This window comes from Cordyceps fumosorosea, assembly GCF_001636725.1.
Source record: "Cordyceps fumosorosea ARSEF 2679 chromosome Unknown scaffold_40, whole genome shotgun sequence".
Lineage (NCBI taxonomy): Eukaryota > Fungi > Ascomycota > Sordariomycetes > Hypocreales > Cordycipitaceae > Cordyceps > Cordyceps fumosorosea.
The window spans coordinates 124,534-152,427 of record NW_017387340.1 but is presented as its reverse complement, the minus strand read 5'-3'; the positions used below and the strand labels follow the sequence as shown (position 1 = coordinate 152,427).

The window sequence follows — 27,894 nt, the reverse complement described above, 5'->3', positions numbered from 1 at the left end:
CCTATTTTATTTATATTATATTAATTATAATAAAGAATATTATTAATCTATTTAATAGTAAGAAACTTAAAGAAACTCTAAATAGTATAAGTTAAAGTACTATTAAGATATTTAAAATTAAAGTACTTACCTCTAAGTGTTTTAATCTCTAGGTTATACTTTAAAAAGCCTTATAATTAGTTCTTTTTAATATTATAATTATTACTATTATATTAGTAGAGGCTTAATATAATCTTCTAAACCTACTTATAAGTAGAAGAATTATTAAGATAATCCTAAATTAAGATCTAGAAGATAAAGTATAATTCTTATATTACTAGAAGCTATTATTTTAACTTAAATACCTTTTTTTATAGTACTCTACTATTTATTTAAAATTAAATAGTTATTTATAGGATAGACTAATAAGCTATAGTCTTTTATATACTTATATTATTAATAATGTTTTATATAGTATTTTAAAGGTCTTATTCTATATATTAACTTATAATAATATAGTAAGGAAAAAATAATATTAATTTAAGTTATTTTATATAAGAAATCACGGTTCTAGTAACGTAGGTTTATTATTAGAAGTGGGCGAGGTTAGGTGGCCCACAAGTGGGTGGTCGACGTTATTACACCATAGCTACATAGCGAATCCGGGCCAGGGGTTTCTCCACAACGTTAACAGGTAACTAGTTGGTCAGTTACGAACACATCCAGTTGATAAAAGTGCCCAGCATTTCCTAACTTTCCGCCTCTCTGCATCGCATTTCAAAGACATATACATTACGCCGCTCAAGTATGCCCGTGGCTGAAGCAGGGGCACTTGCCTTCAACCTTGGCGCCTTCATCTCCACGCTCTTCTTACTCGAGTTTGGGGCCGACAAGTTTATCGCGCACACGTCCATTCTTGCGCGGCGTATTAACATCTCAGAGGTTGTTGTTGGGCTGCTTACCGCGGGCGCAGAATGGGAAGAGGTGCGTACTGCTCTGTATTTCTGGCTTGTGGCGATCGATAGCGTGCTAATAGAACAGCTGGCTAGCTGGCCGTCGTTGTGGGAGCCCTTTCCCAAGGCCGATCGTCCTTGGCGCTGGGCAATGTCGTTGGTTCATCCATATCCAACATCCTGGGCGCCTTTTCTCTCGGGCTTTTGTGGTATAGCGGAGATGAGGTCGCCGAGTTCGATAGAAGCGCCCGGATTTACTCGCTGTTGCTCCTCGTCCTGACCACCGCCGTAGCGCCAGTCATCTACTACTCGACCAAGATTACCTGGCTTGTCGGCGGCGGTGTTCTCATCGCTGCTTTTGTGCTCTATTTCCTGCTCGTGGCAGTGGCCATCGGGCGAGGAGTCCTCACGGCGCCGGAAGATTCGGATTCGGATTCGGATTCCGATGGCGACGACGGTGAGGGCAACGGTGAAGGCGACGGCGATGAAGCCAATTCCGTGTCAAGCAGGACTGCGCTGCTCAGAGGAAACGACACGCCCAGGCGCCGACGCCGACATGGCCTTGGCTACCATGGGCTCTACCTCTCATTCGGGTTCCTCGCAATCAGCCTTGCAGGCTATGTCCTGTCTCAAGCAGCAACGAATATAACTGAAGAGTTAGGCATGTCGGATGTTCTCTTTAGCGTGGTGATCCTTGCCATAGCCACCACTCTGCCGGAGAAGCTCATTGCCCTCAAAAGCGGCTCCCAACGGCATGCTGGTATTCTAGTAGCAAACTGTGCCGGTAGCAACATTTTTCTCTTGTCGCTCTGCTGCGGTATCATCATGGTCGGCACAGGAGGCACCTTGGACAGCGGAACCGTGACGGCCACAGAGCTGATAGCTCTATGGCTCTCAACGGTAGCATTCACAGTTACTGTCTGGTTTGGCGCCAGATATGCTCGCTGGATTGGTGGTGCTATGCTTGCTAGCTACGTCGTTTTTATTGTCCTTGAGTTCACTTTTATACACTCGGTTTAGGTTCGGCAGTCATGTATTGACAGTAATTTTAGCAGTCATTGATGCAGCGGGACCAACCATCAGCAACTATGCACTCGAGAAATATTTCGGGATTTAAAGAGGAAAATCACTCGGAAAATTTCTTTCTCGAACACGTTGCATTTCTGATTTTCATTATGATAGACCTAGCCATGTGGGATAGTTACGGGCGGCCACCCTCGCGCGCGAAACTCGGCCGAAAAACTGGCTAGCTGAAAGAAGTTCGCCAAGTGAGTCAGCTGCCGCAATACTGTCAACCGTGAGGGTAATACTGGAGAAATACTCGAGAAAAATTAGACGGGTTGTTAGCATAGATAGTAGGAATTCTGCCGATTCAATCACCTTGAAGCGAATCTGTTGGTTGCACTGATTCATGACCCTGGTGTCCCAAGTCAAGCGAGCGACGCAGAGAAACTCCGCCTCCAATTGCCGGCCAATCATGTCGAGAATACCTTCACAAGCTGGGCTGCAGCATTGAAAAGGACATGGGCTGTCTGACAACCGTCCGCCTGGATGGAGAAGACTTGCGCGTGACTGTGGCCGTCCAGCCAGAACCCGCACTGTTCCACACGCTCGTACAGGCGGTCCAGGAGCCTACGTTGCGCATGATCACGGTCATCACGCCGGTCGACGGTGACGACGACTACGCAGCCACGGCAAAGCAGCGCGGCGCAAAGTTTGCCGGCGACGGCGGCAAGATCATGACGGCGCGGCTCTCTTGCGACGCGTCAGAAAAGGTCGGACCAGAAGACAAGCTCGCCGCCGTAGACCCGGCCCTCGTCGCCCTCGTCGAGGTGCGCAACGGCTGCTGCACCGTGCAGGTCATGGCAGGCGACAAGTGGCGTCGACGGGCAAGGCCACGATCAAAGACGGCATGGCGACTTTTGACGGCATCTTCACGCAGCCGGACTTCCAGCGCCGTGGCCTGGCGACGTGCGCGATGGCGTTTCTCGGGAAGCTGGGATGAACTGCGATCTACAACGTGATGAGCATAGGCGGCGAGCCGCTTCTTGGAGTTTTTGAACGGATGCGCCAAAAGTACGCTCCTAAAGAGTAGGAGGGAGGATTGGGGGTTGTGGTCGCAAAAGCTCAGCTTCTAGTTACTATCAGGCTCATCACCCAAAATGTTAGCTACTTAATACGCATCCTCCTATCCCATCTTCCTACTAATATCTACCATGCGTTAGTAACATATAGATGAACTCATTTTTATATGAACTTGCTAGTTAGAGAAAAGGTGCTTGCTGACCTAGAACTTCGTGATTGTCTCCTATAGTACCTACTGGTGCCCATGGCGGTTCAGGGCAATGCTGTGCGCAGCGGCTGGATCTGCACTGCAAAGCCTCACACGTGTTAGTGCCCATCACGTTTGTTATACCATTAGTTAGTCTATTATATCATGCATCCAGAAACAACGTGGGTCGTCGGAGGCTGAGAGTGCAGGATTTAATCGCGTACTCTTGCATAAACACACACGACAATGCTCTTTGGAGCCCGAGGATGGGCGGCAAGGAATACGGCTGTTAGGTGTCACCTGCCATTCCAACCGTCCAGGCTGACCCCGCATCACACCTGTCAAAGCAATTCTACCAAGAGAATTTCTAAACACAGTACACAGGTTATACGAAAAACAAAGGAATAATTGAGACTAAAATGCATGCTGGCATACCAACGGAAGCATCGCATTTCCCCCGGCCAGACTGCCTCAACTTTGCCATCCGGGTCTGCCTTTGCGCCGCCAACCCGGACGGCCAGCGATTACAAAATACAGTCAATAGTTGCGCCGATTGCATTGACAACTTGTCCATTTGCTCCTCGAGTTTAGGTATAGATTTAGATACATAGTGTACACCATTATTAAGTAGCGCTGCCCCGCGATCCTGTTACCAGCTGGGCAAACCTCAAACAGAGGCGCAGCGGTAATAACAAGTCATCCGTTAAACCTGGCCCCTGACAGTCATATAGATGCCCCTTTTTGCGGCGCCAGAGAGGGAAGTCATGCCATGCCGTGTACTGCCAGGGTCTACTTCTGGTAGAAAAGCTGACTTGATGGCACAGAAAAGTAAAAAGGTACTTCTTTTACACGCCAGTTGTGCTACAGTAGAAGTCCCTGCATTCCTGTGATGCACAAGAGCTACGTTACAGCGAACGCAGCACAACCGTACCCTATTGAGGGCGCGCCAGTTCTTGCTGGGTTCTGATAGTTGATAATAATACGCTGTATTTTAGTGGAGGGCCTTTTGTTAACCGACTTCAACAGCTCGGACCGCTACGTACCGGGGAGAAACGTGGGGCAATTAACCTCCTACAGGTCGCCGCATGTTATGCCATCCCATTTGCATAGTTGCCTATTACGTCCTTGCAGAGTTTCGTCAGGCGATTCGCTGTTGATCGCCACTCCACAACAACAGCGTTTCATCTACTACAAGGTAGGTATACAGCCTCCTAGATATAGAATAATGCCGTACTAACGGTAGGATAATCCATTCTCGAACAAGAGTTGTTTCAAAGTAAGCAAGCTGATAATAAAGTTGTCGAAAGGCTTAATGCTGTCTCTCATTGAGCCTGCTGATCCTGTTGACAAGGGCGAAGATCCTGTGGGCCGACAAGTCAGTCCACAACCACGACTACCTCAGAAGCTCTAGGTCAAAGCTGCCAGACGGTGATTCTTTTCTTGGACAGAAGCCAACTGAGTAGGAAATTCGAATGAGTGAGCAAAATTTAAATTCTGTGAGTTTTGCCTTGTTCCTTGGTAGCCAGCTGGTCTCTCTGACGATCTCTCTATCTGCCACTTTTAGCACAGCAACCTCTTCAACATGGGTATTGCCAAGAGATGATACAGGACTTATGGCCGTCATCTAGGTCATGCATCGCTGACTCGATGATCAGGCGGAGTAAAGCGAGAAGTCTCAGGTCTATGTAGAATGGACTTGATGTACGGTGCTCCTCTATCCACCCGTCTTGAGGGAAGTAAGCTTATATATTCACCTGATGAGCCTCTCCTACTAGTGTCTGATCAATTCCAACATCCAGTCATTCCTTCTTTCTACCTCAGCCAAAGCACCTTCTCAGCATCTCTGAAATGTCTCTCAAGCTGGCTCTCGGAGCCGCGATTGCCGCACTGGCAGCTCCACCAGTCTCTGCTGCGCCGGCGTCAGAGCCAGGCTTTTCTGCCAAGATTGTGGGAGGAGATGCTGCTCCCGAAGGGGCCCATCCATACATTGTTTCGATTACCAGCAGCGGACGCCATTTCTGTGGTGGTTCTCTCTTGAATGAAGACACCGTCCTGACGGCTAGTCACTGCTTTGCGAACCCGCCCCCCAATGTTGCCATCCGTGCTGGAACAAATGTAGGTTTCTCATTTAGCATTACCGCCAGTTACTTTTTTCGGGGACTAATCTTTGCAGGATCGCACCACTGGCGGCGTTGAATCCCAGGTAGTTAAATCAACAACCCACCCCGGCTTTACCCTGCAGACCCTCGACAATGACGTTGCTATCTTGAAACTATCAACGCCGATTAAAGAGAGTGAGAGGATAAAGTTCGTCAAGCTGCCGCAGGCGGGCTCCGATCCCCAGCAGGGCCAGGTAACCGTGGCGGGATGGTATGTTGCAGTCGACTCCGAAGTATTCATTTCATTCGTGCGAGCAAACTCTTACTTTCCTTTACCTTAGGGGATTTTTGCAAGAAGCTAAAGATCCAAACAACCCACCTCCAGCCCCTGAGAAGTTGCAGCAGCTCACCATGCCTTTGGTGAGCCGCCAACAGTGCCAGCAGCAGATGTCCCGATTTCCAGACGCGCCGCGAATCACTGAAAACATGGTTTGTGCGGGCGAATTCGGCCGGGACTCGTGCCAGGGAGATAGTGGCGGACCACTTGTCGATGCTCAGACCGGAGTCATTCGAGGTGTCGTTTCATTTGGCATTGGCTGTGGCAGCCAGGAAGCGCCTGGTGTTTATGCCCGCGTGGATAACCAGCTTGACTTTATTCAAAAGCTAGCTGGCAAGCTTCCCGGTGAATCGGGTGGCGAGAACCCTACTCAACCTGGTCAACCTGGCCAGCCTGGTCAACCTCCTCAACCTGGTCAACCTACTCAGCCCGGCCAGCCCGGCCAACCTGGAAAACCAACTCAGCCTGGTCAACCTACTCAGCCGGGTCAGCCTGGTCAACCTACTCAGCCGGGTCAGCCCGGTCAACCCGGTCAGCCCGGTCAGCCCGGAGGCCCGGGAGGAAGCTCTGATGGAGCAGGCCGCCCAACTACTCCCGGTGAGGATGGTGGAGCAGGTATTCCCGGTCAGGACGGAGCAGGCAGCCCGAGCTTTCCGAGCTTTCCAGGCCTTCCGGGTCAAGGTGGATCAAACCGCCCAGTGTTCACAGGGTTTCCAGGCCTTCCGGGTCAAGGTGGATCAAACCGCCCAGTGTTCACAGGGTTTCCAGGCCAAGGCGCAGGAGGCAGCCCAGGGTTATTTGAATTTCTAGGTTCCCAGGGCGGGGGAGTAGTTCGCCGGGACTCTCAGGTTACTAAGGACATTCCCGTTGATTGGAATTAAGGAGCAGGACTAAAATGCTGGTACTTGAGTACTTAGCAGTCAAAGACAACCAACGGGCTGGAACCAAAGAACAGTGGCTGGAACCAAGAACAAGAAACTCGTATGTAGGATAAACGAATTTTGTGCAAAATAAACAACCGACTATACGGCAGCCAAGAACTTCTTATTGATGCGAAACCGAACAATTGCCAACAAGACTGCCGAGATTAAAGCCAAGCCGCCTGCGTAAAACATGGCAGGACGGTAGGCCTTCAAACCACCACTTGCTCCGCCAAAGGCCTCGAGTAGGTAACCGGCGATGGGAGAGCCCTGGAATTGTCCGTTAGATCGAAAAGTAAATTGATGGCAGTGGCAAGAGTACATGCCAAAAGATAGCCGCCTGCCCAAGCAGTCATGATCATGCCCATGACGACACTGACACGCTGGCTGCCGAAGATACTGGTGGCGACGGTGGGTGTGCAGGAGAAGAATCCGCCGTTGGACACGCCATTCAGAATACAGAAAATGGCGAGAGGGGCGAGAGACTGGGAAACAGGCCAGATGACGAGCATGCTAAAGGCAGAAAGCAGCAGCGAAGCCAGCAGCACGTTGACCGGGCCAAACCTGTCGCAGCAAAAGCCGCAGAGGATGCGGCCGATGGCAGATGACAGGGTGAATCCGGCCACAAGACCAGCTCCGGTGCTGGAGGAGAAGCCGAGCGCTTGGTTGTAAAGGGGGAGGAAGAATGGGGGAACAAATATGGGAAAATTCCCAACGGCGGCACAAAGCCATAGCAAGGTGAAGTTGGTGTTTTTAAACAGCTTCCTGCAGCCGATGTGTCAATTTGATCGAATACGGAGCCCAGGAACCTGAAACCACTTACATGTCAACGAATCGCTTGTCTGGGATCTTTGTCCTCTCCTTCATGAACCAGCCTGCAAATAAGCCAGTCACCATGGTCACCAGGCCAAGCACTCGGAACGCCCAGGCGATGCCCAGGCTGCGAATGAGCGCATCCATGAAGAAACTGTTCGTTGCGCCACCGAACCCGCTGCCCGCGAAGATGAGGCCGTTTGCCAGACCGCGCTTCGTATTAAAATACTGCGCCGGGACGGCCGCCACGACGGCAAACCCGCAGCTGCCGCCGGCGCCGGCCAGGAAGCCAAAGGTGACGAAGAGCCCCGGGATGCTCTCCGTGCAGAAGCTGGCGAGGATGCCGCCGAGCCCCATGGTGAGCATGCCGAGCATGGCGAGCCTTTGGGAGCCGAGCCAGCGGCGCATGACGAAGGCGTCGAGCACGGCGAACCAGGCGGGCATGGACGCCTGCAGGGAGCCGATGAAGGAGAGGGTCGCGGGGCCGGCGAGGTGCTGCTCGACGAGCTTGCGCTGGACGACGCCCCAGGCGTAGGTGGTGCCGGACGCCCACCACATGAGCATGGCGCCGCTGAGGACGATGACCCAGCCGTAGCCGCCGTCCGGGCACTCCTCGTCGAGCGCGCGGGAGGCGGCGATGATGGCGTCCTCGTCGTTGTCGGGCACGTGCAGGGTCGGTTGCGCGCCGCGTCGGCGGGCTGTCGTCGAGGTGTTCAGCGCGGCATGGCGGACGGCCTCGGTGCCGGTGTTTATAGGTGCGGAGGTGCTGGAGGAGTCGTAGTCCTTGAGATGTATGGTCGTGGTGGTGGTTTGCGAGGACGCCATGGTGAACGGGCTTAGATAACGTCCACCTTTGGACACTCTGTCACAACAAGATTAATCACAGGATGTAGACTGGCCGTGGCATAGCAGATTGAAATGTCAAGAAGAGAAAAATCAAGAAACTGAGCTACGCAGAAGTAGTTACAGATGGGACGGGCCATGTTTGCCTATCGAATCCAGTTAGCCCATTCATTGCTGACGGGTTGGATGGTTGGCGGGATGGGATGACAGAGGATGAGTCGAGGTGCATCAAATGGTCCACAGAAGCCGAGCCTGCTCCGGCTTTGGAATGCCGCCATCGATCATCCAAGGCTTCAAGATTATCCACGGCAGCGGCTCCCGGTCCCTGTCCCGGCCGATCACTTCACTAGCCCGCCCAGCGACGCCAGCCCAGCGCATCTCGCCCGCGGTTGACCAAGGGCTGCTTGTTCCCGGCCACCCCTTGGCGATGATACGCCATGACAGAAATTCTCCGGCAGCAGTTGACCAACGAGGTAGAGCAAGATATGAGTCTCGGTGGCCGCGAAGTGCCTCCAAACTCGGGCAGAAACACCGACCTAGGTGGCGCAAGGAGGCCAGAACAAAAACGCAGGAAAGGAATGGGGAAGGTGCGTAAAATATTAGCATACTGTTGTAATAGAACGCTGTAGAGGGTGGCAGTTTAGACAGAAGCAGGGTTTGTTAGCGTCGAACCCCATGCGCGATGCTGGGAACTTGTATCAACCTGTACAAGCTTACAATTTAGAATAGCAAATTTTATATAATGGAATACGCTTAATAATAAAACCATGATGAAATACTCTTGTCCTTTTGAACTGAGAAAAGGAGCAATGGGCATCCAGCGCCCCTACCTACCTTTGGGCCATTTTGGTGTCCATCCTGGTCTTTTGAGTTCAGCAGAACTACCCACTACCCAGCCATACCAGCGGCCCTAATATAGGGGATTGCTGTTGTGGCCCTTGTTGCAAAGCCTGGTCCTGTAACTTGCTCGGGGTACCGTGTACAGGCAAAGACGAGTTGAGGATTGCTACTATAGTAGCTGGTAAGCAAACGCCGCGTCGCCGCCGATGGCATCGGTACCGGACAGACCCTGGCGAGTGAGATAGTAGCTGGGGATGTACGTGATTAGGACAAAATAGGCCCATTCCACGAAGAAGACACCGGCAGAAGTAAAGGCCATGGCGCCTGTGCCGTCTCGAAAGATGTGCCAGCTCGGCAGCATCTGGCGCCACAACTGGGAGGTGTGTCGGGGGGGGAGTCGGCTTTTGCACAGGACAAGACTGGCAATGCAGAGCAGCAGCAACACAACCCCGATGACGCGCACGGTCCATGGCGAGCCCACTCGCGGCAGAAGCGACTGCAAGGCTTTCAACCTCGGGATCGATCCGGACTGACCTGTGCACTGAGCCAATGTAAACGTGCCCACTATCAGGAAGACGGTGCCGATGAAGATGAGTTCCCGCGGACCTCTTGCGTCGAAGATGCGGCCGATTTGCACGCTAAAGAAATACGAGACGAAGACGTATATCCCCATGATCCAGCCGATGGCATTGGTAGAGCTGCCACTCAGGATGATGTTGGAGAGGTACGCCTCGAAGACGCCGGTCGAGTTGACGATGCCCATACCCGCCGTCATGGCGCACCAGGAGCCAGCCGCGAAGGCCCCACGCCGCCGGGCCTCCCTCGGAATAGTCGAATTCACCCTGTGTCTTGTCAATGTCTGTGAGCACGACGAGTTGGGCATCGTTTTCGTCGGCGGAGGAGCGGCGGCGCTCCTCGGGCAATGTGTTGGCGAGGGGCACAGCCGAGCGGACAGGCTTTGCGAGTGCCATGAGTCCGAGAAGGAGCTGGGTCTTAGGAAGAAGGGGAAGGGATTGTTGGTAGAAAAGGAGAGGCAGTGGCGATAGGAGATTAGTTGAATGGCATTCGGCGTGGACTTGGTAAAGGAAAGTGTGGTGTGAGCGTATGGACCGAGCTGGGAGGATCAGCGATGCAACGCGGGCAGACGCTTTCATACGGCCCAAGCGGAGCCGGCAACATTTTTTGTAAGATTCCGAATGGATTAATAAAAGTATCCTGAGTGTATTATTAAAAGACAATGCACGCGCAGCGGAAAAAGCTACCAGCGAAATCAGGCTGGGCGGGCAAATCGACGCGTTATATGCTGCATTACAGGCCGTTTTCAACATATTGTTTCGCTACAGGGCCATTTAATTCTCAAGAGTGAGGCCATGCACTCGGAAGGGCGTACAGAATGCCTCATTCTTACTGTGTTGGTTTAATCTTTGCCAATAAAAGCTGTGTCACGTTTGCTTCTTGACATTGTCCTTTCCCATTCGCAGCAACAAAGACCAACCTAGTGAAGTGGCCACCAAGGACTGCTTCAATAGTACACTATCCCTGCCTGCCCATTTTCTTTGCAATCTCCCAGCTGGCCTGGTCAACGACGGCTGGTTGTCAGTGGTCCCATGCGCTCAACTGCCATGGAAATAATGCAACATGATGGCTGAAATTCTAAATGCAAAAACTAAAGCAAAAAAGAACTAATACGAACTCCGCTTCGCGTCATCCTCCCTCTTCAACTCCCTCGTCACCCTCCTCACCTGCGCCAGCAGCGCGCAGTAACTGCCCAAAATCTCCCCCAGCACCCCCGCGTCCAGGTCCGCGTACAGCTTCATCCTGCACTCGCGCACCATCCCCCCGGAGCCGTCCGGCGCCGAGGCCACGCCCGGCACGCGCCTGCCCTCCCAGCCGTCCACCGCGGCCACCAGCCGCTCGTAGTCGTCGACCAGGCACAGCGTGGTGCTGAGCGCCGACATGTCGGCGTCGCGGAAGCGCCGCGACACCCACAGCAGGTTCCCCTCGGACGACTTCCACCGCCAGACGGGCATGCCGCCCCAGAACTGCGTGCGGAAGCGCTTCGGCACCACCGACGCGTGGAGCGTCTGCCGGCTCCTGCTCGCCTCCGCGGCCGACGAGGAGGGCGCGGCGTAGGCGGGCGGGCTGCTGGAGGGCAGGTAAAAGTGCACCGAGTAGTTGTCGCCGGGGAAGAGGCGGATGAGGCAGGTCTCGGTGAACTCGGAGAGCGCCGAGCTGTCCTCGTAGGCTGGCGCGTGCGGTGGCGGCGGCAGGTCCTTGTCCGACGCCGTCTGCGGGGAGGGCACCGCGGCGGCTCGCATGGTGACTTGGATGTTGGGGCTCGCGTCGCGGCAGAAGACCAAGCCGAGGTCGGCGACGTCGTTGGTGTGAATCTGACAGAAGACCTCACCTTCGCCTTGCTCCCGCTCCCGGGCTGTAGCCGGGTTGTCCGGGCCCGTGACCACCATGCAGCGGACGGTGCCGCGCAGCCAGTCCTCCGACACGAGCTTGATCTTGGTTCGCGCCTTGAGGCCGGCGAAGCGTCTGGAGCACGTCTTCATCTCGGGCTCGGAGATTTCCGGTCGCGGGCCGAGGGGCGAGCGGGCGACGCGCATGCCGCCGGGCAGGCGGGCCAGGTCGGGCCGCCAGTCGTCCTCGGCGGGGGCGAAGTTGGAGTCGGTGACGTCGGCGGCGAGGGTGAAGGCGTAGTCGCCGAGGCCGCCGGTGGTGATGGCGAGGCGCAGGCCGCAGCGACGGCAGGAGTGGACGGCGAACTGCGGCTTGAAGAACAGCGGGAGCATGAAGAGCATGACGCCGAGGGTGAGGGGCGCGAAGACGATGGCGACGGCGGTGCAGGCGGCGTATCTGGAAACGCCGGTTAGCCGGGCATGGTATCCGGGACTGGACGAATCCATTCAGCATGGACGCAACTCACCGCCATCCCGCGAGCCGCTCGTTGGCCATTATGGTGGTGCTGCCATGGCGACAGGCCGGACATGTGACAAACTTTGCGCGCTTGTAGTTGAGGTCCAGCAGCTCCTGGCGCTGCTTGACGAGGTCATCGCGGGAAGTCGTTTGTGGTGGTGACGTGGTGGTGCGACGATGGGTACTCATGCTTGTACAGGGTAGGTGAAGACTGCTGGTGAGATGCATGCATCTAACAGAGGGCAAAGTTGTGAAGGGAGGGAGATTTCGACGAGAGACGAGACGCGTAGCATCTCCTCAGCGGAGAGGTACAGCAGCGTCGGGCGAATTGACAGGAGGGCCTTGGGCGAGATGAGGCGAGGCGCACATGATGCAGGGTGCATGATGAAGAACGCCTGCCAAGACAGGGCTTGCACTACGCGGGGTTCAGGACAAGCAGTGATGAGTTTGAGGCTGAGAATGCCTTACCGGGGGAAGAATGAGAGGGATGATGGTGCTGTGCTGTGCTGTGACTAATTAAATATATGCAACTAATAACTGATGCAGCGCGATTCAATTCAGCAGCCCTCGATCAGGGCATGTGTACATACCCCCCCCCCAAATCGACAAAGCCGATTCGATGCAGCAGTAGTAAAAGCAGCGATCGACCGAGTTGCGCTCAAGAAGAAGAAAAGTCAAAGCACCCACCCACCATCGATCATAATCAAGCACATCACGTCATTGCCGTCTCATCGCCGGCCTAACCAAGTTGACGAATTAATAATGCCGATAAGCAAGAAAACGACCTCGACCCTTTTTAATCCCGCACATCCTCCGACTCCAAGCAATTCTGGGGCTCGCCTGTCAATTGCAATTCCAGTTTAAATTCCAATTCCCATTCGCCTCCTACTCCCAACCATGACACAATCTGCGCGGCCCAAGAGAGCCGCGCCATCCGACAAGGGTTCGTCCCGTCCAAAGTCAAGCCTTCAAGCCTCCTCCGAATCCCGAACCCCGCTGACCTTGTCTCTCCCAGTCTGGGCCACCCTCATCACCAACCTCAGCTACCTCGCCGGCGTCCTCACCCTCGACCACTCCCTGCGCCGCGTCCACTCCGCCTACCCTCTCCTCGCCCTCTACACCGACGCCCTGCCCGCCTCCGCCCTCGCCGCCCTCGCCGCCCGCGGCATCCCCTCCCGCCGCGTCGACCCCCTCGCCGCCTCCTCCCCCGACGCCCGCGACTTCTCCTCCAGCCCGGACCCGCGCTTCGCCGACACCTTCACCAAGCTCTCCGTCTTCTCCCTCGTCGAGCACGACCGCGTCGTCCTCCTCGACTCCGACATGCTCGTCCTGCGCAACATGGACGAGCTCATGGACCTGCCCCTGGACGACCCCTCCCTCGCCGCCGCCGCCACCGCCTCCCCGTCCTCCTCGTCCAGGGTCTTCGCGGCCAGCCACGTCTGCGCCTGCAACCCCCTCCGCAAACCTCACTACCCCAAGTCCTGGGTCCGGGAAAACTGCGCCTTTACGCGGCAGGCCGCCGACGACCCGGACCGCGCCCAGCGCGAGGGCGCCGACCCCCGCGGCCTGCCCGTCGCCATGATGAACGGCGGCCTCGCCGTGCTGCGCCCCTCCGCCGCGCTGTACCGCCAGATCCTCGACAAGGTCGCGCGCGACGGCGGGGACATGTACTTCCCGGACCAGGAGGTGCTGTCGGAGCTGTGGCGCGACCGCTGGGTCGCCCTGCCGTACGTCTACAACGCGCTCAAGACGATGCGCCGGCCGGACGTCCACGCCGACGTCTGGCGCGACGACGAGGTCAAGAACGTCCACTACATCCTCAGCCCCAAGCCCTGGGACGAGGTGGACGAGCACGGCAACTTCACCGGCGACGACGAGACGCACGGCTGGTGGGTGGCGGCCAATCAGAGGAGGAGGGCTGAGGAGAAGCTCAAGGGAATCACGGATGGGTACTGATCAGGAGTCGTTGGCTTGGTATTGACACTGTAGTTGGAGATTCTTTGGCGTTTGTGACAGGCAGGCGCTATGGAACCGCGCAATCATGTAGACGACAGACGACAGGCGACAAGCGACAGGCGACAGGCGACAGGCAACAGGCGACAGACGCTTCTGCAAAATTATACGTATCATGACGACATAGACAGTATATATATACAAGTTACACAGCTGGGCTGACCAACTTCTCTTCATCATCCAATGCAAATGGTGCATCATGAGCAGTTACATAAAACCCAGTCACATTTTTTACTCAACAATTTCCATTGTATAGTGGCATTCTCCCTCTATTCTATTCTAGTATCAACACTGTTTGAGCATGCGCCCGGTCCATTCTTGTCTTTGAGTTTACAAAACATTATATGCTGAATATCGTCAGACACAAAAGAAGAAGAAGAAAAAGAAACAAGACAACGGTAATACAAAACTCCAAACGTCATGAGAAAACAGACAGACAGAATAAAAAAAAATGCGACATCCGCTTGCCATGCTTCGCGCTGGGTAAAATCAAGTCGTAAAATGTTCGTGCAACAAGCAGTAGCCCTCACTGCGCACTTAGTGCTTGTATTTCTACTCAATTGTTAGCATCCATGTTTCCAAGTCTCCCTCCCGGTTAGCACGAGTAAGCAACGTACCTCGTCGATCCTCCTTCTGTTGTTCGGGTCCATCGCGTTGGTCGCGCCGAGAAGTGTCTGCCCAATCACCTTGGTGACACCCACGGCTGGACGGAATATAATCGTCGGCGCCCGCTTCAACATCACCTTGGCCACGCCCGCTGCCGAAGCGTTCTCCATCACCTCGCCCGGAACAGCAATGATTGCGTCTCTCGCCAGGTTCATGTCACGCGCCAGTGATCGGTACCCTCCCCGGATTCCTTGGATCACGCCCATCGGCTGGTCGGCATACAGAGAAATCTGCTTCTTCTCTTCTTCATCCAATTCCTCCTCCTCCCAGCTTCTTTCCTCTGAGCGCTTCTCCACCAGCATATCTTCGGCACCAAGCAAGGCGTACTGCGTGCCTACCGCAAGCTTGGCACCTAGCTTGACAATCTCCGTGCCGGTAGTTCGTGCAAACGCTGTCGCGCCCTTGGATATGCTCCTAAACACTCGCCCGTCCTTCTGGTACTCGCGGATAGGAATCTCCACCAGGTCTTTGATCCCGCTACCAATATTGACAAGCGACCGTACAGGCGCCAGTCCCGCAATCACGCCAGGCAGCTGGTTTGTCCGCACATCCGGTGTCCAAATGTCATTCAGAGTCTTGCCGAGCCGGTCAAATCCAGAAACTCCGTAAATGATGATGTGCCGCAGAACCAGCCGGGACTCTTCCAATACGATAAAGTTCATAAACTCTGTCGTATGTCCTGACCGAAGTCCGGCATAGTCAACACGCTTGGGTTTGAAGTCGAGCTTCACCGGAACGCTGTTCACTTCGGCTCGCTGGACAAAAGGTACGTCACTGGGTGACGCGTGTACTGGCACCTTGTCATCCTTGAACTCGAAGAATCGGGTGATAAAATCAAGTGCGTCTTGGTCCACGTGTAGTCGTAGAGGCAGGATGGTCGCTCTGAGCACAATTTCCGCCGCCCCAAGCTCCGGGATCGGCTTGACGTTTAAAATTTCAAGGTGCACCATGCTGGTCCCCATCTCTCGCTCGCCCTGATCTTGATCGTACGTTGCAAATTTTCGCCATGTCGACGTCGGGACGTGATCGAAAACGTCCAGGTTCTGCACACGAACATCGATACTGCTTTGCGTTTCACCGGATCCAGGCGCGTACACCACAATGTCCGCTTTCACACCTTGCAATTCGAATGTGATCTTGTGGTGCTTGCTTCTGCTTAGCCGCAGTCGCTTCGGCCTCGGTTGTTGCCGTCGCATGCCACGGCCAGTCGCTGTCGTAAACGCAGTGGTGGCCACAGACTCTGTTTCGGTGGCAGCGTCGTGGAGACCCTCGTTGATGGCCCGTGACAATTCTTGAGGATCGCGATTCGCGGGGATGCCGATGTAGATTGAGTTGAACAGAAAGTCCCCAATTGCTTCGCCATCATCAAACTCTTCTTCCTGCATCTGCGCACTGACGGTACGAGACTGGCGCTCAAAAGCCCTGTTCTCGACTTCTTGCACCGCCTTGCTAATGGTGTCACGAGTGTGTTGCCAGTCGTACCCATCAAACAGATTCCAGATGACATGAACATCTCGAACCGAGATCTTAACGGGGCAACGTTTCACAAGGGCGGCTGGAGCGCTGTCGTATGAATTCTTGGACGAATTCCAGACCTTGGCTACCTGTTCACCGGCCGCATCTTGGCCATAATAATCCTCGTGAATTTGGAGCTCGTCACTGTCCACCGAGCCTTGGCTTGCGGCAGGGTCAAGCCCGGTGAGCAAAACGCCCTCGGTGGTGTCTTCCATTCGAGTACCCTCCGACAAGATGCTCTTCGTGGCATCAAAAAGTTCCTCACCCGCCGATTCAGTGCCGTAGTATTGCGAATCAACCCGGAATGGGCTGTCACTGCCGCCGGCATCTGAAACACTGCCAGCCAGCTCTTGTGCACCGGCAAAGTCCTGGTCAAAGTCATATTCGCCTTCTGCTCTGCCAAATGCCTCGGCAGAGATTGAAGCCAGAAGATCTTCCATGGGCATGACATTTGTTCGGTACTTGTTCTCCTTGCTTGGTGGTGTTGGCGGCTTCAGAGCATTCGCCAGAGTGATCAGGGTTTGGGTCGAGTCGGCGCAAGTCTCCAGAACAAGCAAATCGTCGCGAAGATCAACAGTCACCAGTTGTTCGCCGTCTTCCCCGGGGGCCACCTTGACAAGAACCATGGCCGACGAAATGTAACAGATGTCGACGTATCCCATAGAACACATGTCGGTGACAAGCGCAGAGGCCGTCGACGACGGCGGCGGTTTAATCTTGGCCAGTGAAGGCTCTTCGGTGGCAGTTGACACATCATCGATAAGGAGCAGCGATGCTCTGTTAATATTGAATGCGGCTTGCATCTGCTCGTCTTTGGGCAACATGACATCCAGGTGAGCATCAGTCAGCACAAGAATTAGCTTGGAGGGAAGATTCAGCGGGTTGAGTCCAATCAGGCAATCGGAAAAGGCAACATCCAGCTTCGTTGGCTTCGCTGCTTTCGATGACTGAGCTTGAGACCGAGGTCGGCGAGCGAGCACCGAGTGAGTTTGATCTCCCAAGTTGGCCACCGAAGCCGCGAGGGAGTCGTCGAAGTCTTGCGGGGTTGCATCCGCCCCCAGTCCGAGCAAGTCCATGATTGTTTGCACACGATACTCAACAACTAGATACCGAAGCTTCAGCTTTATAGTGGGTTCGATCTCGTCGCCAATTATCCGAACCATGAAGACCGGCCCGCGGGACGGTGTTTCTTGCGTGGCAATAAATGGGGTGCACTTGACCAGCTCTTCGATTCTGTTTCTGCCAACGGAAATGTCACCTGCAGATAATGCAACGAGCGAAGGGAGCGTGATGTGGCCCACCTCGAGCTCCCTAATTTCGCCAGAGAGTATGCCTAGGGCACCGCCAATATCAACGGTGCCGCCGATGCGCTGAATCTTGCCAAGGGTGAGGAGTCCAGGCCGGTCATCTTCGGGGAGATATTTTGCAACAGTCGAAAGCTTGGCAAGCTCTTCTGCCAGGCTCGGCAAAACTCCCAGTTGGCTCAGGTTTTTCACCCGCACGCTGACAGCGTCTACCGCCGCTCGCAGGACAGACCCCTTTCGACGCTGGCGCAGCAGTGTGTCGACCATTATCTCGTCTGTAGTGTGGTCGTACTTGACTTTGGAAGGGATGATGAGCTCCAGCAACTTCTCCAGGTCCGAATTGTTAGGGGCGCTCAAAAACTCGAGACGAACGCCACTGATGTCTGTGCCTATGGCGGGATCTGCCATGGAACCTTTGATGTAGGGGCCAGATACCCGAATCAAGCTGCATGCGATACCGATTCCCTCGTCCCTGCTTACAATCTTGAGCGCATTGCTTTCTGACGAGATGCTGCAGTCCTTGCCGAGAAGCTCAATATAGGTGCCGCCGATGCGGACATTAAGTTTGTTTTTAGACGCTACCGATGTATCGTCCGGTCTGATTGGTGTATCGAAGCGAACTCCTCGTGGCTTCGGGTGCGGCATGGGCGGTGTCTTGGCTGGCGGTGTGCTGGACGTTATGGAGGCGCTCATGTTGAGGAAACTGCTCAGTCCACCAAACCAGCCAAATGTTTCATCTAGGCGCTGTAGCTCGAGCTGAAAGACGAGTGGGAGAGTCTCAACTTCTGTTCGGATGCCTTCGGTTGACTCCAAGATTTTGATGGCAACGTCATTTCCAGCCGACAAAAAGGTATCTCGCACCGAAGTGCTCATTGGCTTGCCGGCATCAAATGAGATAATATCACCATCCGCATATCCAAAGCGAAACCGTTCAAGCTCGATTTTTGTTTCATACGAGGCTGTATCAGGACTTGCCGGAGCGCTTCGCGGAGGAGCCCGCCTTGACATGGCCAATTTCTTCAGGGTCAGGTTGAGCAAGACTTCTTGTCTAAAGTCAAATGCAGACGGGTCCAAGAACCGGTCGGGTGTGTCTGCAACGCCACTCAGATGATTTAAGAAATTGAGAGAAATCTGTTCCAACACAATGTTGACTGGTGGCTGTTGGCTTTCCTTGGCAGCTTTTTGCGTCGTCGGTGGGTAAGCCTTCCCCGTAATTTCAGTTTCAGTCTTGACGGAGCTGAGCAGCCTTGTTGTGATCATGTACAGCAGGAAGGCAATGGAGGCGTCGAGGCTGATTGTCATTGGCGACATGACTATCTCGAGAGTGGCATCCACTGGCGATGTCGGGGTGCCCTGCTTCGCACTCTGGGCTTGGGGGAGGTGGACGGAGAAGGCTCCGGGAGTCTGAGGGTAGACGGAGCGATTCATCGAGGCTGCAAGGTGCGAGGTGGATTCTTCAATAGGTGTGTGTACCTGCATGTGGCGATGTAGAGACGGTACATAGACAGACAGGTTATCAAACTCGAGAATCTTCTTGACGACTTTGGTTGGTCCCTTTGGGGTTTGTCCATCGTCCGGCGTGGTCTCATCAGAGACTGTCTCTCGCTCAGTTGCCGGAAGTTCTTTCTTGGCCGCAGTTGCAAGCTCCTCGAGACTGGACATGAGCCGAGCGTCCGAAGAGGCGACAGGCGGAGATTGAGGAAGGTGAGCAACCGATTCTTCGCCCCAGGCACCCGGTATGGACGAAATGTCCAGGGACGACTGCTGCAGTTCTCTAGGTTCTTGTTCGACTCGATGCTCGTTTTCAGATTCAACTACCGTTTCCGCAACAACTGCAACGTCGGGCTCAGGCACAGGCTGCGGTTCAGGCTCCGAGGCATCTACCTCAGCTTCATGTTCCTCGTGTTGGAAAACAGGTTCGTCGGTGCCTTCTTCAGACTTGGCAACTGGTTCGATAGACTCTGTCATCTCGTGCATCACTTGTGATTGCCCAGCACCCTGTGAAAACGCGCTCATATACATGCTTTCAGCCTCTTCGTGACTATAAAGGCGGGATTCTTCCAAGTCATCATACTGAGTGCCGTCTGCACTTATCTGGGATGATTGCATATACGATGACGCCATAGCTGATGATTCGATGCTTGTAGGGCGGAAAGGCAATCCTCGCATGAAACCTGACGGTGAAGGTTGGGATGCGCCTATGTCCCGAGAGTTGGCGAGAGAGAATGCGGGCTCTTCATCACTATCGGAATGCATGGAAGCTCCAAAGTCATGATATATAGACGCTCGTGGTGTGGAGGGGTTCTCGTCATCATTTTCCTCTGTCTGGTACGGAATAGCCAAGGCTTCCTCGTTGTCCCCGAGCTTGGAATCATTCTCTTGGCTTTCAATTGCTTCTGTCAGGTGCCGCTCAAAACTTTGCTGATAGTCAATAGATTGTTGTGACTTAAACATGGATTGTGGTATGTCAGAGGGCTCTCTTGATGGTGGGTTGCGAGTCATGAAAGGTGAGGAGGTTGACGATGGCGAAACCATGGAGGGAGATCGCGAGAGGCTGGGGAAGACATTGGCCTCTGATATTAAGAATGCCCGGATATTCTCTATCGAGATGTGACGTTTGCCCTCCTTGTGAATGATCTTGGCCCCTTGATCAGCTGAGGAAGCGGGCGTGGTGACTCCTTCAATGTCAATGTTGTTGAGAGAAATCTGAAAAGAAATCGGCTCCAGCCGATTGGATCCGAGTTCGGTTGGGGTCTCCATATGAAGCTGGAAGTTGACGCCCTTTATCTTGACCTGCATGCGATCTAGCATGCCCTGTAGAAAATCGGCGAGGAACAGGGGCAGAGAAAGCGGCTGGCCTGTGCCTTCGGCGGGGGATCCGTCTTCGCTGCCATCATCGCTCATAGACACGGATGCGCCAAGATCTTGTGTTTCGGCTTCGAGGGCTTCTTGAAGCTTGCGGCGCTCGGCAGGAGACTCGGTGTCGAGAAAGGATTGGGCGAGATCGACAGCGTTTGGTACGGAGTCGTGCTCTGTTGAGGTCGGGGGGGTCGGGGCGCGGTCGAGAGGGAGGACTCTTATCTGCACGTCAACACCATCGACGTCGACTGTGATGGGGCTGCTGTAAAAGTCCATGGGAATGCTGACGCGGAGTAGCAGAACTTTGGACTTTTGGAGTGCAAAGGCCGGCGGGAGGCTCAACAGCTTTTGAAGTTTCTATGACAAGCGTCAGTCGGCGAGATATTCAGCAGCTACTGTACTTGGATGCACATACATCCAGCTTAACCCCAACATCTCGAAACTCAAAGACGGTATTCTTTCCGAGGGCAAGATCCAAGTTGTCGAGGTTCAAGGCATCGGCATCGAGCAGCTCTAGGCGGGACAGGGCGTATCGCAGCAGCCGCTTGGGCATGCTGGAGCTCGTAAACGAGGCGAACAAGGACGCCATGGCGAATGTCTCCGTTGTGGACGAGGGTACTGCCGACTGCCAGCTGCAGTCGAAGAAAAGGCAGAGTGCCTAGCACGGGGTGCGTGGCTGCCTGGCCGGCACAGTTGGGCAGGTACCTTTTATCACGACACGCCGGTCAAGATGCGGGGGAGCAGGGTCATGGCGCGGACAGGCAAGGCATGGATGACGATAGGTTGGAGCTGAAGGAGGTCGAGACAGATGGACTGTGACAAAGAAGCTCGGGATGACGAGTTAGCAATGATGCAGTGCAGCGCAGCGCAGGACAGCCGGTGTGTGAGTCTGAGACCGTGGAGAAGCCGATGCTGGGATGACGGGAGCACAAGCAAGGTGATGTGGTGGTTTGGGAGTGACATGCCATGCTAGAATGGACGAGACTGGGCCTAGCCAGGGCGGGCTGGTTGGCCAACCCTTGTTCGCTTCTTCCAGGGCTCTCATTGACTCAGGGTCAGTGAGTTCAATGGCAGCATTCATCAGTGCCCCGCAGCACCTGCCCCTGCGCTCGTGACCTCAGGACGGGGTCACTTTAGCAGGGCCTCAGGCCTCCAGGAGAGCGCGTTCAGCAGCTGTGGACCGCGTTTTCAGTGGCCCTCCATTGTGTTTGCACGAGCAGCATCACTTGACCTTACCGGCTGCCCCCCAGATTCTTGCGCCAGGCTTCCCACATGAACCCTGGTGCCACTACAGATAAATCCATCCCGTTGCGCAAGATTTTTTGTGATTCATCCATCCATCAACAAAGGAACTAATGGCTTCTGTCCCGAGCTGAGCAGCCGCCTGCTATTGGCATGGGTTCTTGCCAGTGAGCTCTAATTAAAAGGGGACAAGGTAGGTAGGTAATAGCGAGAGTAATGGTTTGGTAGGTGGGTAGGTACATACATACATACACACATACATACATACTGTAGGTAGGCGTGCAGGTACACTTGTAGGTACCTAGGACCACCAATGCCAGCTCCCGTTAGCAATCAGCTCCAACACTGCTCGACCATCACCAGGTTCTTCCCCAACCATGGCCCAGACAACGGCAACTGCAGCGTCGCGGTACTTGAAGCAACCTGGCTTTCATCAAAACCTCACCCTGCCCGCAACAGCAGACCATGATGCTTTGGACATTGGCTACTCGGATCTCGGCCGTCAGCCCACAGATGATGGCCAATCCACAGCGCCTCCCGCTCTGCTTTTTATGCCGGGCATGTTTGCAAGTCGATTACATGGCGCGCTCATGGACATCATCGGTCAGAGGAAGGGTGTCCGTGTCTTGACAGTTGATCGGTGAGTGCAGCCCTGCACCCGAGTCGTCGATGCACGCTGACGAGACAGGTAGCTTTGGCATCGGCAATACAACAAACGTACCTCTTGCAAAGAGAATCAGCATCTGGACCGAACTCGTTCCATTTCTCTTGCAGCATCTAGACATATCGCACGTATCGCTAGTTTCCCACAGCGCTGGTACTCTCTATCTCTTGAACACGCTCTACACCTGCAGGGACAACCTGTCGCCTACCCGTCCCTATGCTGTTCTTATGGGTAAATATGCATCCAGTTCATACGCGGCTGTCCGGTCTTGCTAAAGTATACATGCAGCGCCTTGGGTCGACGTTAAGCATACCGGTGTCACATCTATGCAGGCAGCCCAGCTGTTACCCGACGTCGCACTCGGGTTTGTAGATGCCTTCTCCCGGTCCTTGGGCACTTTCATAGGACCTGCTGTCGGCTCTAGCATGAGCTTCATGGAGAATTGGCTCACAGGTAGCGCTGAATCAGACCCTGCGCTGGACGAGAAATACCTCTACTGGCGAGAGGAATATGGAGTTTCCGCCGAGTTCCTCAACAGTTTGATGGATGCCATTGTCCAAGATGGCTTCCGCGAGTCTACCATTGGTCTGAACGACGAAGCCAGATTGTGCCTGAAGAGGGGCGGCTCGTGGTGCGAATGCGACGACTATACCGAATATTTCGACAAACTGGCGGCACGAGAAGCTTCTCGCGATCCTAATTCTAAACTACACATCAACATTATCTTCGCTGAACAAGATGCCATGATTGGTCCTCGCGGCAAGCAGTACATGGAGTCGTGTTGGGTGCAACACCATGGTAACACTCAGCATGGCCCTTTTCGTGTAGAAACGACCACAGTTGAAGGCACGGATCACGATAGCGTAGCGGGCAAGATATCAGTGCTGGAAGGTATACTCGACTATATCGTGGCTGAGACGGCGCAAACAAACAGGTTGGTTAGTCAACAAGAGTACGAGCACAGCTAGCTTTCTTCCGACAAAGCGCATAGGGGAAATTGCAGGTGCATAAAAAATGACGCAGCACCACGACACCTGTAGAGTCAATATATACTGAAGTCAAGGTAAGCCGAGTCCTTTTCGTTAGTTCTATTCACGTGGCGTGTCCCTTGTGATAGTATGGACCCGCCAGGTACACTCTACACCAAGTAGCCTGCCACCATCACCATCTCCTCTCTGCTTCTCCTCCGCAGCAGCCATGACATCGAAAACGACGGCGCATATTGCCATTGTCGGCGCCGGCTTGTCTGGCCTACGCTGTGCTGATGTGCTGCTGCGATGTGGCTTCAGAGTGTCCATCTTCGAGGGTCGAGACCGCATCGGCGGGCGGGTGCATCAGACGAGGCTCAACAACGGCCACTGGATCGACATGGGCCCTAACTGGATACACGGTAAAACGGACAATATCATCTTTCACCTTGCTACTGCGACAGGCACCGGCATAAACGATATTGACGAGGTTTCTTGCGTGTTTGACGAGACGGGCGTCAAGCTGGATGCTGCCGACAGCCTCAAGTACGAGACCATCATGTGGGACGGTGTCAAAGATGCGTTTGCCTACTCGGCGACATCCGAGCGTGAAATCCATCCGTCAAAGAGCCTGATGGACTTTTTCAAGCAAAGGGTGCCCCTACAGATACCAGACTCCCTGCCGAATGCAGAGGCCGAGCGAAAGACTGTGTATCAGATTTGCGAGACATGGGGTTGCTTCGTCGGGTCGCCAGTTGCCAAGCAGAGCCTCAAGTACTTTTGGCTGGAAGAATGCATTGACGACGGTATGGAGAGATGAGAGTGTTTCTTCCGACACAAGTGCTAATTACAAGCAGAAAACCTGTTCTGCGCCGGTACCTACCGCAAGGTCCTGGAGCAAGTCGCCAAGCCTGTGCTAGACAAGGCAGATATATCCCTCAACACAATCGTGAAAAGTATCGCATACAGAGAAGGCGCAGAAGGCAAAGTTGCACTTGACCTGCATAACGGCACCAGAGAAGAGTTCGACGACGTTGTCGTGACAGCGCCGCTCGGCTGGCTGCAAAAGAACAAGACCAAGGCATTCGACCCTCCACTTCCCGCCTCACTCGCTGCCGCCATCGACGCCATTAGCTATGGTTGCCTCGAAAAGGTAATGAACGACCCGGCGATGACATTTCCCATCAGCTAATGTGTTCAGGTATATATTAGCTTCCCCGAGGCATTTTGGAGAGCCAAACACGGCCAAGCGGAGGTCGTCAAAGGCTTCATGCAGTGGTTAGCGCCCAACTATGACCCGGAGCTCAACGCCAGTCGCTGGCCGCAGGAAGCCGTCGACCTGTCCAGCCTCAACGCATCCGACGCACACCCAACCCTGCTCTTCTACACCTACGGCGAGCAGTCGCGCTGGTTCACCTCGGAGCTTGCCAAGAGGCCCGCAGAAAAGGACAAGACGGACCTCATCATCGAGTTCTTCAAGCCGTACTACTCGCGCCTGCCCAACTACAAGGCGGACGAAGCGGCGTGTCAGCCCGTCGACTGCGTTGCGACGGAGTGGCTGAACGACGACCTTGCGGGCAACGGAAGCTACGGTAACTTCCAGGTCGGTCTGGAAAAGGGCGATGAGCATATCGGGGCGATGCGGCAAGGTCTTCCGCAACAGGGGCTGTGGTTCGCGGGCGAGCATACAGCGCCGTACGTGGCCCTAGGCACGAGCACCGGCGCGTACATGTCCGGCGAGACGGTTGGCGCGAGAATTGTAGAAAGATATGGGGGGCACATCTCCCCGGCCATCCCCAGGGCTGACACCAGCACGCTGCCAAATCTTGGCAACCGTTTCCCTACAAGTTGATGCGCGTCGGCATATTGCGTGCTAGGAGGAGCGTGCAACGCGATTAGATAGCTTACTTTGCTAGAGCCTATCGCTCGCCTCAAGGTCCGAAACCCTTGATAGAATAGCTATGGGTCAAACTGCATTAATTCATCCTTTCTTTCCAGCAGTTCCTTCGGGCCTCCGCATCGGGTATTACAGCTCCACTTGGCCCGATCCCGATCCGATAGTTCGGGGGCTCGCGCGATCCAAGTTGATGCATTCGGGCATTTCTCGCAAGGTCATTCTTTTTGTCTAAATCTGCGCCAGTACTCTTGTATGCCTCTCCCGATTTACCAACCTTCTTATTAAGCAATGGCTTACGCTGTCAGCGCACGATTGCCGATGCGACTTGCCCGGCTCCGCGGCGCCGTCCAAAGTATAAAAGCGCCCGCCTGGGGCTTTCCCTCGTCTGAACATGTCAGGCCACTTTCCACCATCAACTTTGCAACGCCATCACAGAGAGTACCGATCAAGATGCCAGAGACCATGCGCGCCGTGCAGATCCTCGGGGACAAGTCGTCACCCCAGCTCAGCTTCTCGCGCGCCTTCCCCGTGCCGTCCGACACCGACGACGAGGTCCTCATCCGCGTATCCGCCGCCGGCGTCACCGCCGACGAGGTGTCGTGGCCCGAAGTCTACGAGTCCAACCGCGTTCCGGGGCACGACGTCGCCGGCACCATCGTCGCCCTTGGCCCCGCCTACAGCGGCGCCCTGAAACCCGGCGACACCGTCTTCGCCATGATCAAGGCGGCGACGCGCTCCGGCGGCCAGGCCGACTACGTGGCCGTGGGCGGCGCCGAGCTGGCCGCCAAGCCCGCGCGCCTCACCTTTGCCGAGGCCGCGGCGCTGCCGATCCCGCTGCTCACCGCGTGGGAGGCGCTGCGCGACCACGCGCGCCTCCAGAAGGGCCAGACGGTACTGGTGACGGGCGCGTCCGGCGCGGTCGGACGGATGCTGGTGCAGGTGGCGAGCCGTGTGCTCGGCGCCGAGGTGATCGCGCTCGCGTCCGCCGCGAGCCACTCGCACCTAAAGACGCTCGGCGCCGGGCGCTGCGTCGACTACCGCGCGGCGGGCTGGGAGGCATCGCTCGGGGCGCTAGATGCGGTAGTCGATACGGTCGGCGGCGAGGTGTACACGAAAAGCCGTCGGAGCTTGCGACGCGGCGGGGTCATGGTGACGGTGGCGGATCCGCCGCCGAAGTGGGCGTTCGGCGGCGGCAAGCCAGAGGAGGAGCTGGCGGACGACCCGGAGGGTCGGTTCGTGTACTTTGTGGTGACGGCCAGCGGGGAGGCGCTGGGCAAGGCGGCGGCGCTGCTGGAGAGCGGCGTACTGGAGCCGCTGCCAGTGGTGGAGTTTGAGGCGGAGAGGGCGCTGGAGGCGTGGAAGTATGCCGGCGGGCGCGGCAAGGAGGGAAAGGCTGTCATTAAGTTTGATTGACTAAAGTGAGGAGATGAAGAGGGAAATAGGTCGGAAGCAATGTGTTGAGGAAGGCCCGCGCGACACACGGGCGTACTGTCGGTAGCTCAAGACAGAGTAGACTATGAAAGAGCAATTCGCTATAAACTCAATGTACTATTCGGTATGTTTCACGGTTAGCCCCCAAGAGCAAATTAGAGAGTGACGGTTCCAGAAGCCGAAGCAGGGCCGGGCGAAGCCGAATGATCCGAGCGCTGGAGCAGGAGAAAGACTATCATGGCGAATGATGGCGCGAAGAGCAAAATAAACCTGAATTAAAAAATGAATAAATGAATATAGACCGAGCAATAATAGTTAGTCGACGGCGCGGCAACTGTGGATACAGCTCTCCCCGTCCCCAGTCCTCTAAACCACCACCCGTCGTGTCGTAGCGCCGATGCCTCCGCGAACGTATTCGTAAACACCACTTGACGACAACCAGCTCACCTCTGAGTCTGCCATAGACTAGTCCTCATCTCGGCCCAGCAGCCCAGTCTCGCGCAGCTTCCTCCACCTCCCAACCATCTCATCATGGTGAGCGACTCGGCGTTTACCGGCAGGCCGATCCGCGTCGTGCTGGCCGACGGGCAGCCCGACGTCATCGCCTCCTTCAAGAAGACCTTCTCCTCCACCACCTACCCCGACATCGTCGCCACCGCCTGCACGCCCGAGGACCTCCAGCGCGCGCTGTCCTCGACCCCGCGCCTCGACGCCGTCCTCCTCGACTCCGCCACCTTTGGCGAGGCCTCGGTGCTGCAGGCCGTCCAGGACGCCCACCCGGCGCTGCCCGTCATCTACCTGTCCCACAACCCGGCCTCGGACACGCTCGAGAACATTGTTCTGCGCAGGGCGACGGCCGGGGTCGTCCGCAAGGACGACAAGCCCGAGGACCTCGCGTACGCCGTCGAGGCCGTCCTAGAGGGCGACCCCGAGGGTGAGGGCGCGGCGGGGGGCGTCAACCCCAACCGTCTGACGGTGCGGGAGAGGGAAGTGCTGAAATACTTGCTGGACGCCATGACGACGGGGGAGATTGCGGCCGAGGTGCATCGCAGCCTCAAGACCATCTCGGCGCTGAAGCAGAGTGGCTGCGACAAGCTGGGAGTCCAGAGCATCGCGGGGCTTTTCAAGCTGAAAGACCGCATTATTTGAAGCCAGCCTTTCTTTGAGGGGGGGTACAGTGGAGGAAAAAAAGATGTAAGCTGCGTTGATTTACATGCAGGTCTTGTGAGCTGTTTAGCCAAGCTCCAATCAGTTGTATAAGTCGCCCGGGTTTACTCGAGAGTCCAGGTTTACAAGACAAAGTCAGGATACAGTGATTAAAACCTATATGAATGAACTGCCGTCTCAATATATGCCC

The 27,894-nt window shown here is 55.1% G+C and overlaps 11 protein-coding genes across 11 annotated transcripts; 7 read left to right on the top strand and 4 right to left on the bottom strand.

Annotated features, from left to right (window-relative positions):
- Window positions 1-786: 786 nt before the first annotated feature.
- Window positions 787-1,952, top strand: ISF_09067 (Sodium/calcium exchanger membrane region; the record flags this gene model as incomplete). The annotated part of the gene is made up of 2 exons (XM_018852670.1): window positions 787-963; window positions 1,029-1,952. 2 exons carry the CDS (start codon window positions 787-789, stop codon window positions 1,950-1,952), a joined length of 1,101 nt encoding a protein of 366 aa, XP_018700195.1.
- Window positions 1,953-2,455: 503 nt separating this feature from the next.
- ISF_09066 (hypothetical protein) lies at window positions 2,456-2,956 on the top strand (the record flags this gene model as incomplete). Its single annotated transcript, XM_018852669.1, has 1 exon — window positions 2,456-2,956. The coding sequence occupies one exon, from the start codon at window positions 2,456-2,458 to the stop codon at window positions 2,954-2,956; it is 501 nt and encodes a 166-aa protein (XP_018700194.1).
- A 2,096-nt stretch (window positions 2,957-5,052) lies between these two features.
- Window positions 5,053-6,521, top strand: ISF_09065 (Peptidase S1/S6, chymotrypsin/Hap; the record flags this gene model as incomplete). The annotated part of the gene is made up of 3 exons (XM_018852668.1): window positions 5,053-5,319; window positions 5,378-5,574; window positions 5,645-6,521. The coding sequence occupies 3 exons, from the start codon at window positions 5,053-5,055 to the stop codon at window positions 6,519-6,521; spliced, it is 1,341 nt and encodes a 446-aa protein (XP_018700193.1).
- A 141-nt stretch (window positions 6,522-6,662) lies between these two features.
- On the bottom strand, window positions 6,663-8,198 carry ISF_09064 (monocarboxylate permease; the record flags this gene model as incomplete). The annotated part of the gene is made up of 3 exons (XM_018852667.1): window positions 6,663-6,830; window positions 6,941-7,325; window positions 7,384-8,198. The coding sequence occupies 3 exons, from the start codon at window positions 8,196-8,198 to the stop codon at window positions 6,663-6,665; spliced, it is 1,368 nt and encodes a 455-aa protein (XP_018700192.1).
- Window positions 8,199-9,225: 1,027 nt separating this feature from the next.
- Window positions 9,226-10,027, bottom strand: ISF_09063 (Major facilitator superfamily domain, general substrate transporter; the record flags this gene model as incomplete). Its single annotated transcript, XM_018852666.1, has 2 exons — window positions 9,226-9,786; window positions 9,839-10,027. 2 exons carry the CDS (start codon window positions 10,025-10,027, stop codon window positions 9,226-9,228), a joined length of 750 nt encoding a protein of 249 aa, XP_018700191.1.
- A 711-nt stretch (window positions 10,028-10,738) lies between these two features.
- On the bottom strand, window positions 10,739-12,167 carry ISF_09062 (hypothetical protein; the record flags this gene model as incomplete). The annotated part of the gene is made up of 2 exons (XM_018852665.1): window positions 10,739-11,918; window positions 11,989-12,167. The coding sequence occupies 2 exons, from the start codon at window positions 12,165-12,167 to the stop codon at window positions 10,739-10,741; spliced, it is 1,359 nt and encodes a 452-aa protein (XP_018700190.1).
- Window positions 12,168-12,875: 708 nt separating this feature from the next.
- ISF_09061 (Glycosyl transferase, family 8) lies at window positions 12,876-13,934 on the top strand (the record flags this gene model as incomplete). Its single annotated transcript, XM_018852664.1, has 2 exons — window positions 12,876-12,921; window positions 12,994-13,934. The coding sequence occupies 2 exons, from the start codon at window positions 12,876-12,878 to the stop codon at window positions 13,932-13,934; spliced, it is 987 nt and encodes a 328-aa protein (XP_018700189.1).
- Window positions 13,935-14,528: 594 nt separating this feature from the next.
- ISF_09060 (Autophagy-related protein) lies at window positions 14,529-20,924 on the bottom strand (the record flags this gene model as incomplete). Its single annotated transcript, XM_018852663.1, has 3 exons — window positions 14,529-14,543; window positions 14,609-20,692; window positions 20,751-20,924. The coding sequence occupies 3 exons, from the start codon at window positions 20,922-20,924 to the stop codon at window positions 14,529-14,531; spliced, it is 6,273 nt and encodes a 2,090-aa protein (XP_018700188.1).
- A 1,030-nt stretch (window positions 20,925-21,954) lies between these two features.
- On the top strand, window positions 21,955-25,061 carry ISF_09059 (amine oxidase; the record flags this gene model as incomplete). Its single annotated transcript, XM_018852662.1, has 6 exons — window positions 21,955-22,217; window positions 22,270-22,472; window positions 22,530-23,175; window positions 23,393-24,015; window positions 24,067-24,362; window positions 24,411-25,061. 6 exons carry the CDS (start codon window positions 21,955-21,957, stop codon window positions 25,059-25,061), a joined length of 2,682 nt encoding a protein of 893 aa, XP_018700187.1.
- Window positions 25,062-25,556: 495 nt separating this feature from the next.
- On the top strand, window positions 25,557-26,519 carry ISF_09058 (Alcohol dehydrogenase superfamily, zinc-type; the record flags this gene model as incomplete). Its single annotated transcript, XM_018852661.1, has 1 exon — window positions 25,557-26,519. The coding sequence occupies one exon, from the start codon at window positions 25,557-25,559 to the stop codon at window positions 26,517-26,519; it is 963 nt and encodes a 320-aa protein (XP_018700186.1).
- Window positions 26,520-27,068: 549 nt separating this feature from the next.
- On the top strand, window positions 27,069-27,686 carry ISF_09057 (capsular synthesis regulator component B; the record flags this gene model as incomplete). The annotated part of the gene is made up of 1 exon (XM_018852660.1): window positions 27,069-27,686. The coding sequence occupies one exon, from the start codon at window positions 27,069-27,071 to the stop codon at window positions 27,684-27,686; it is 618 nt and encodes a 205-aa protein (XP_018700185.1).
- Between the last annotated feature and the right edge of the window lie 208 nt (window positions 27,687-27,894).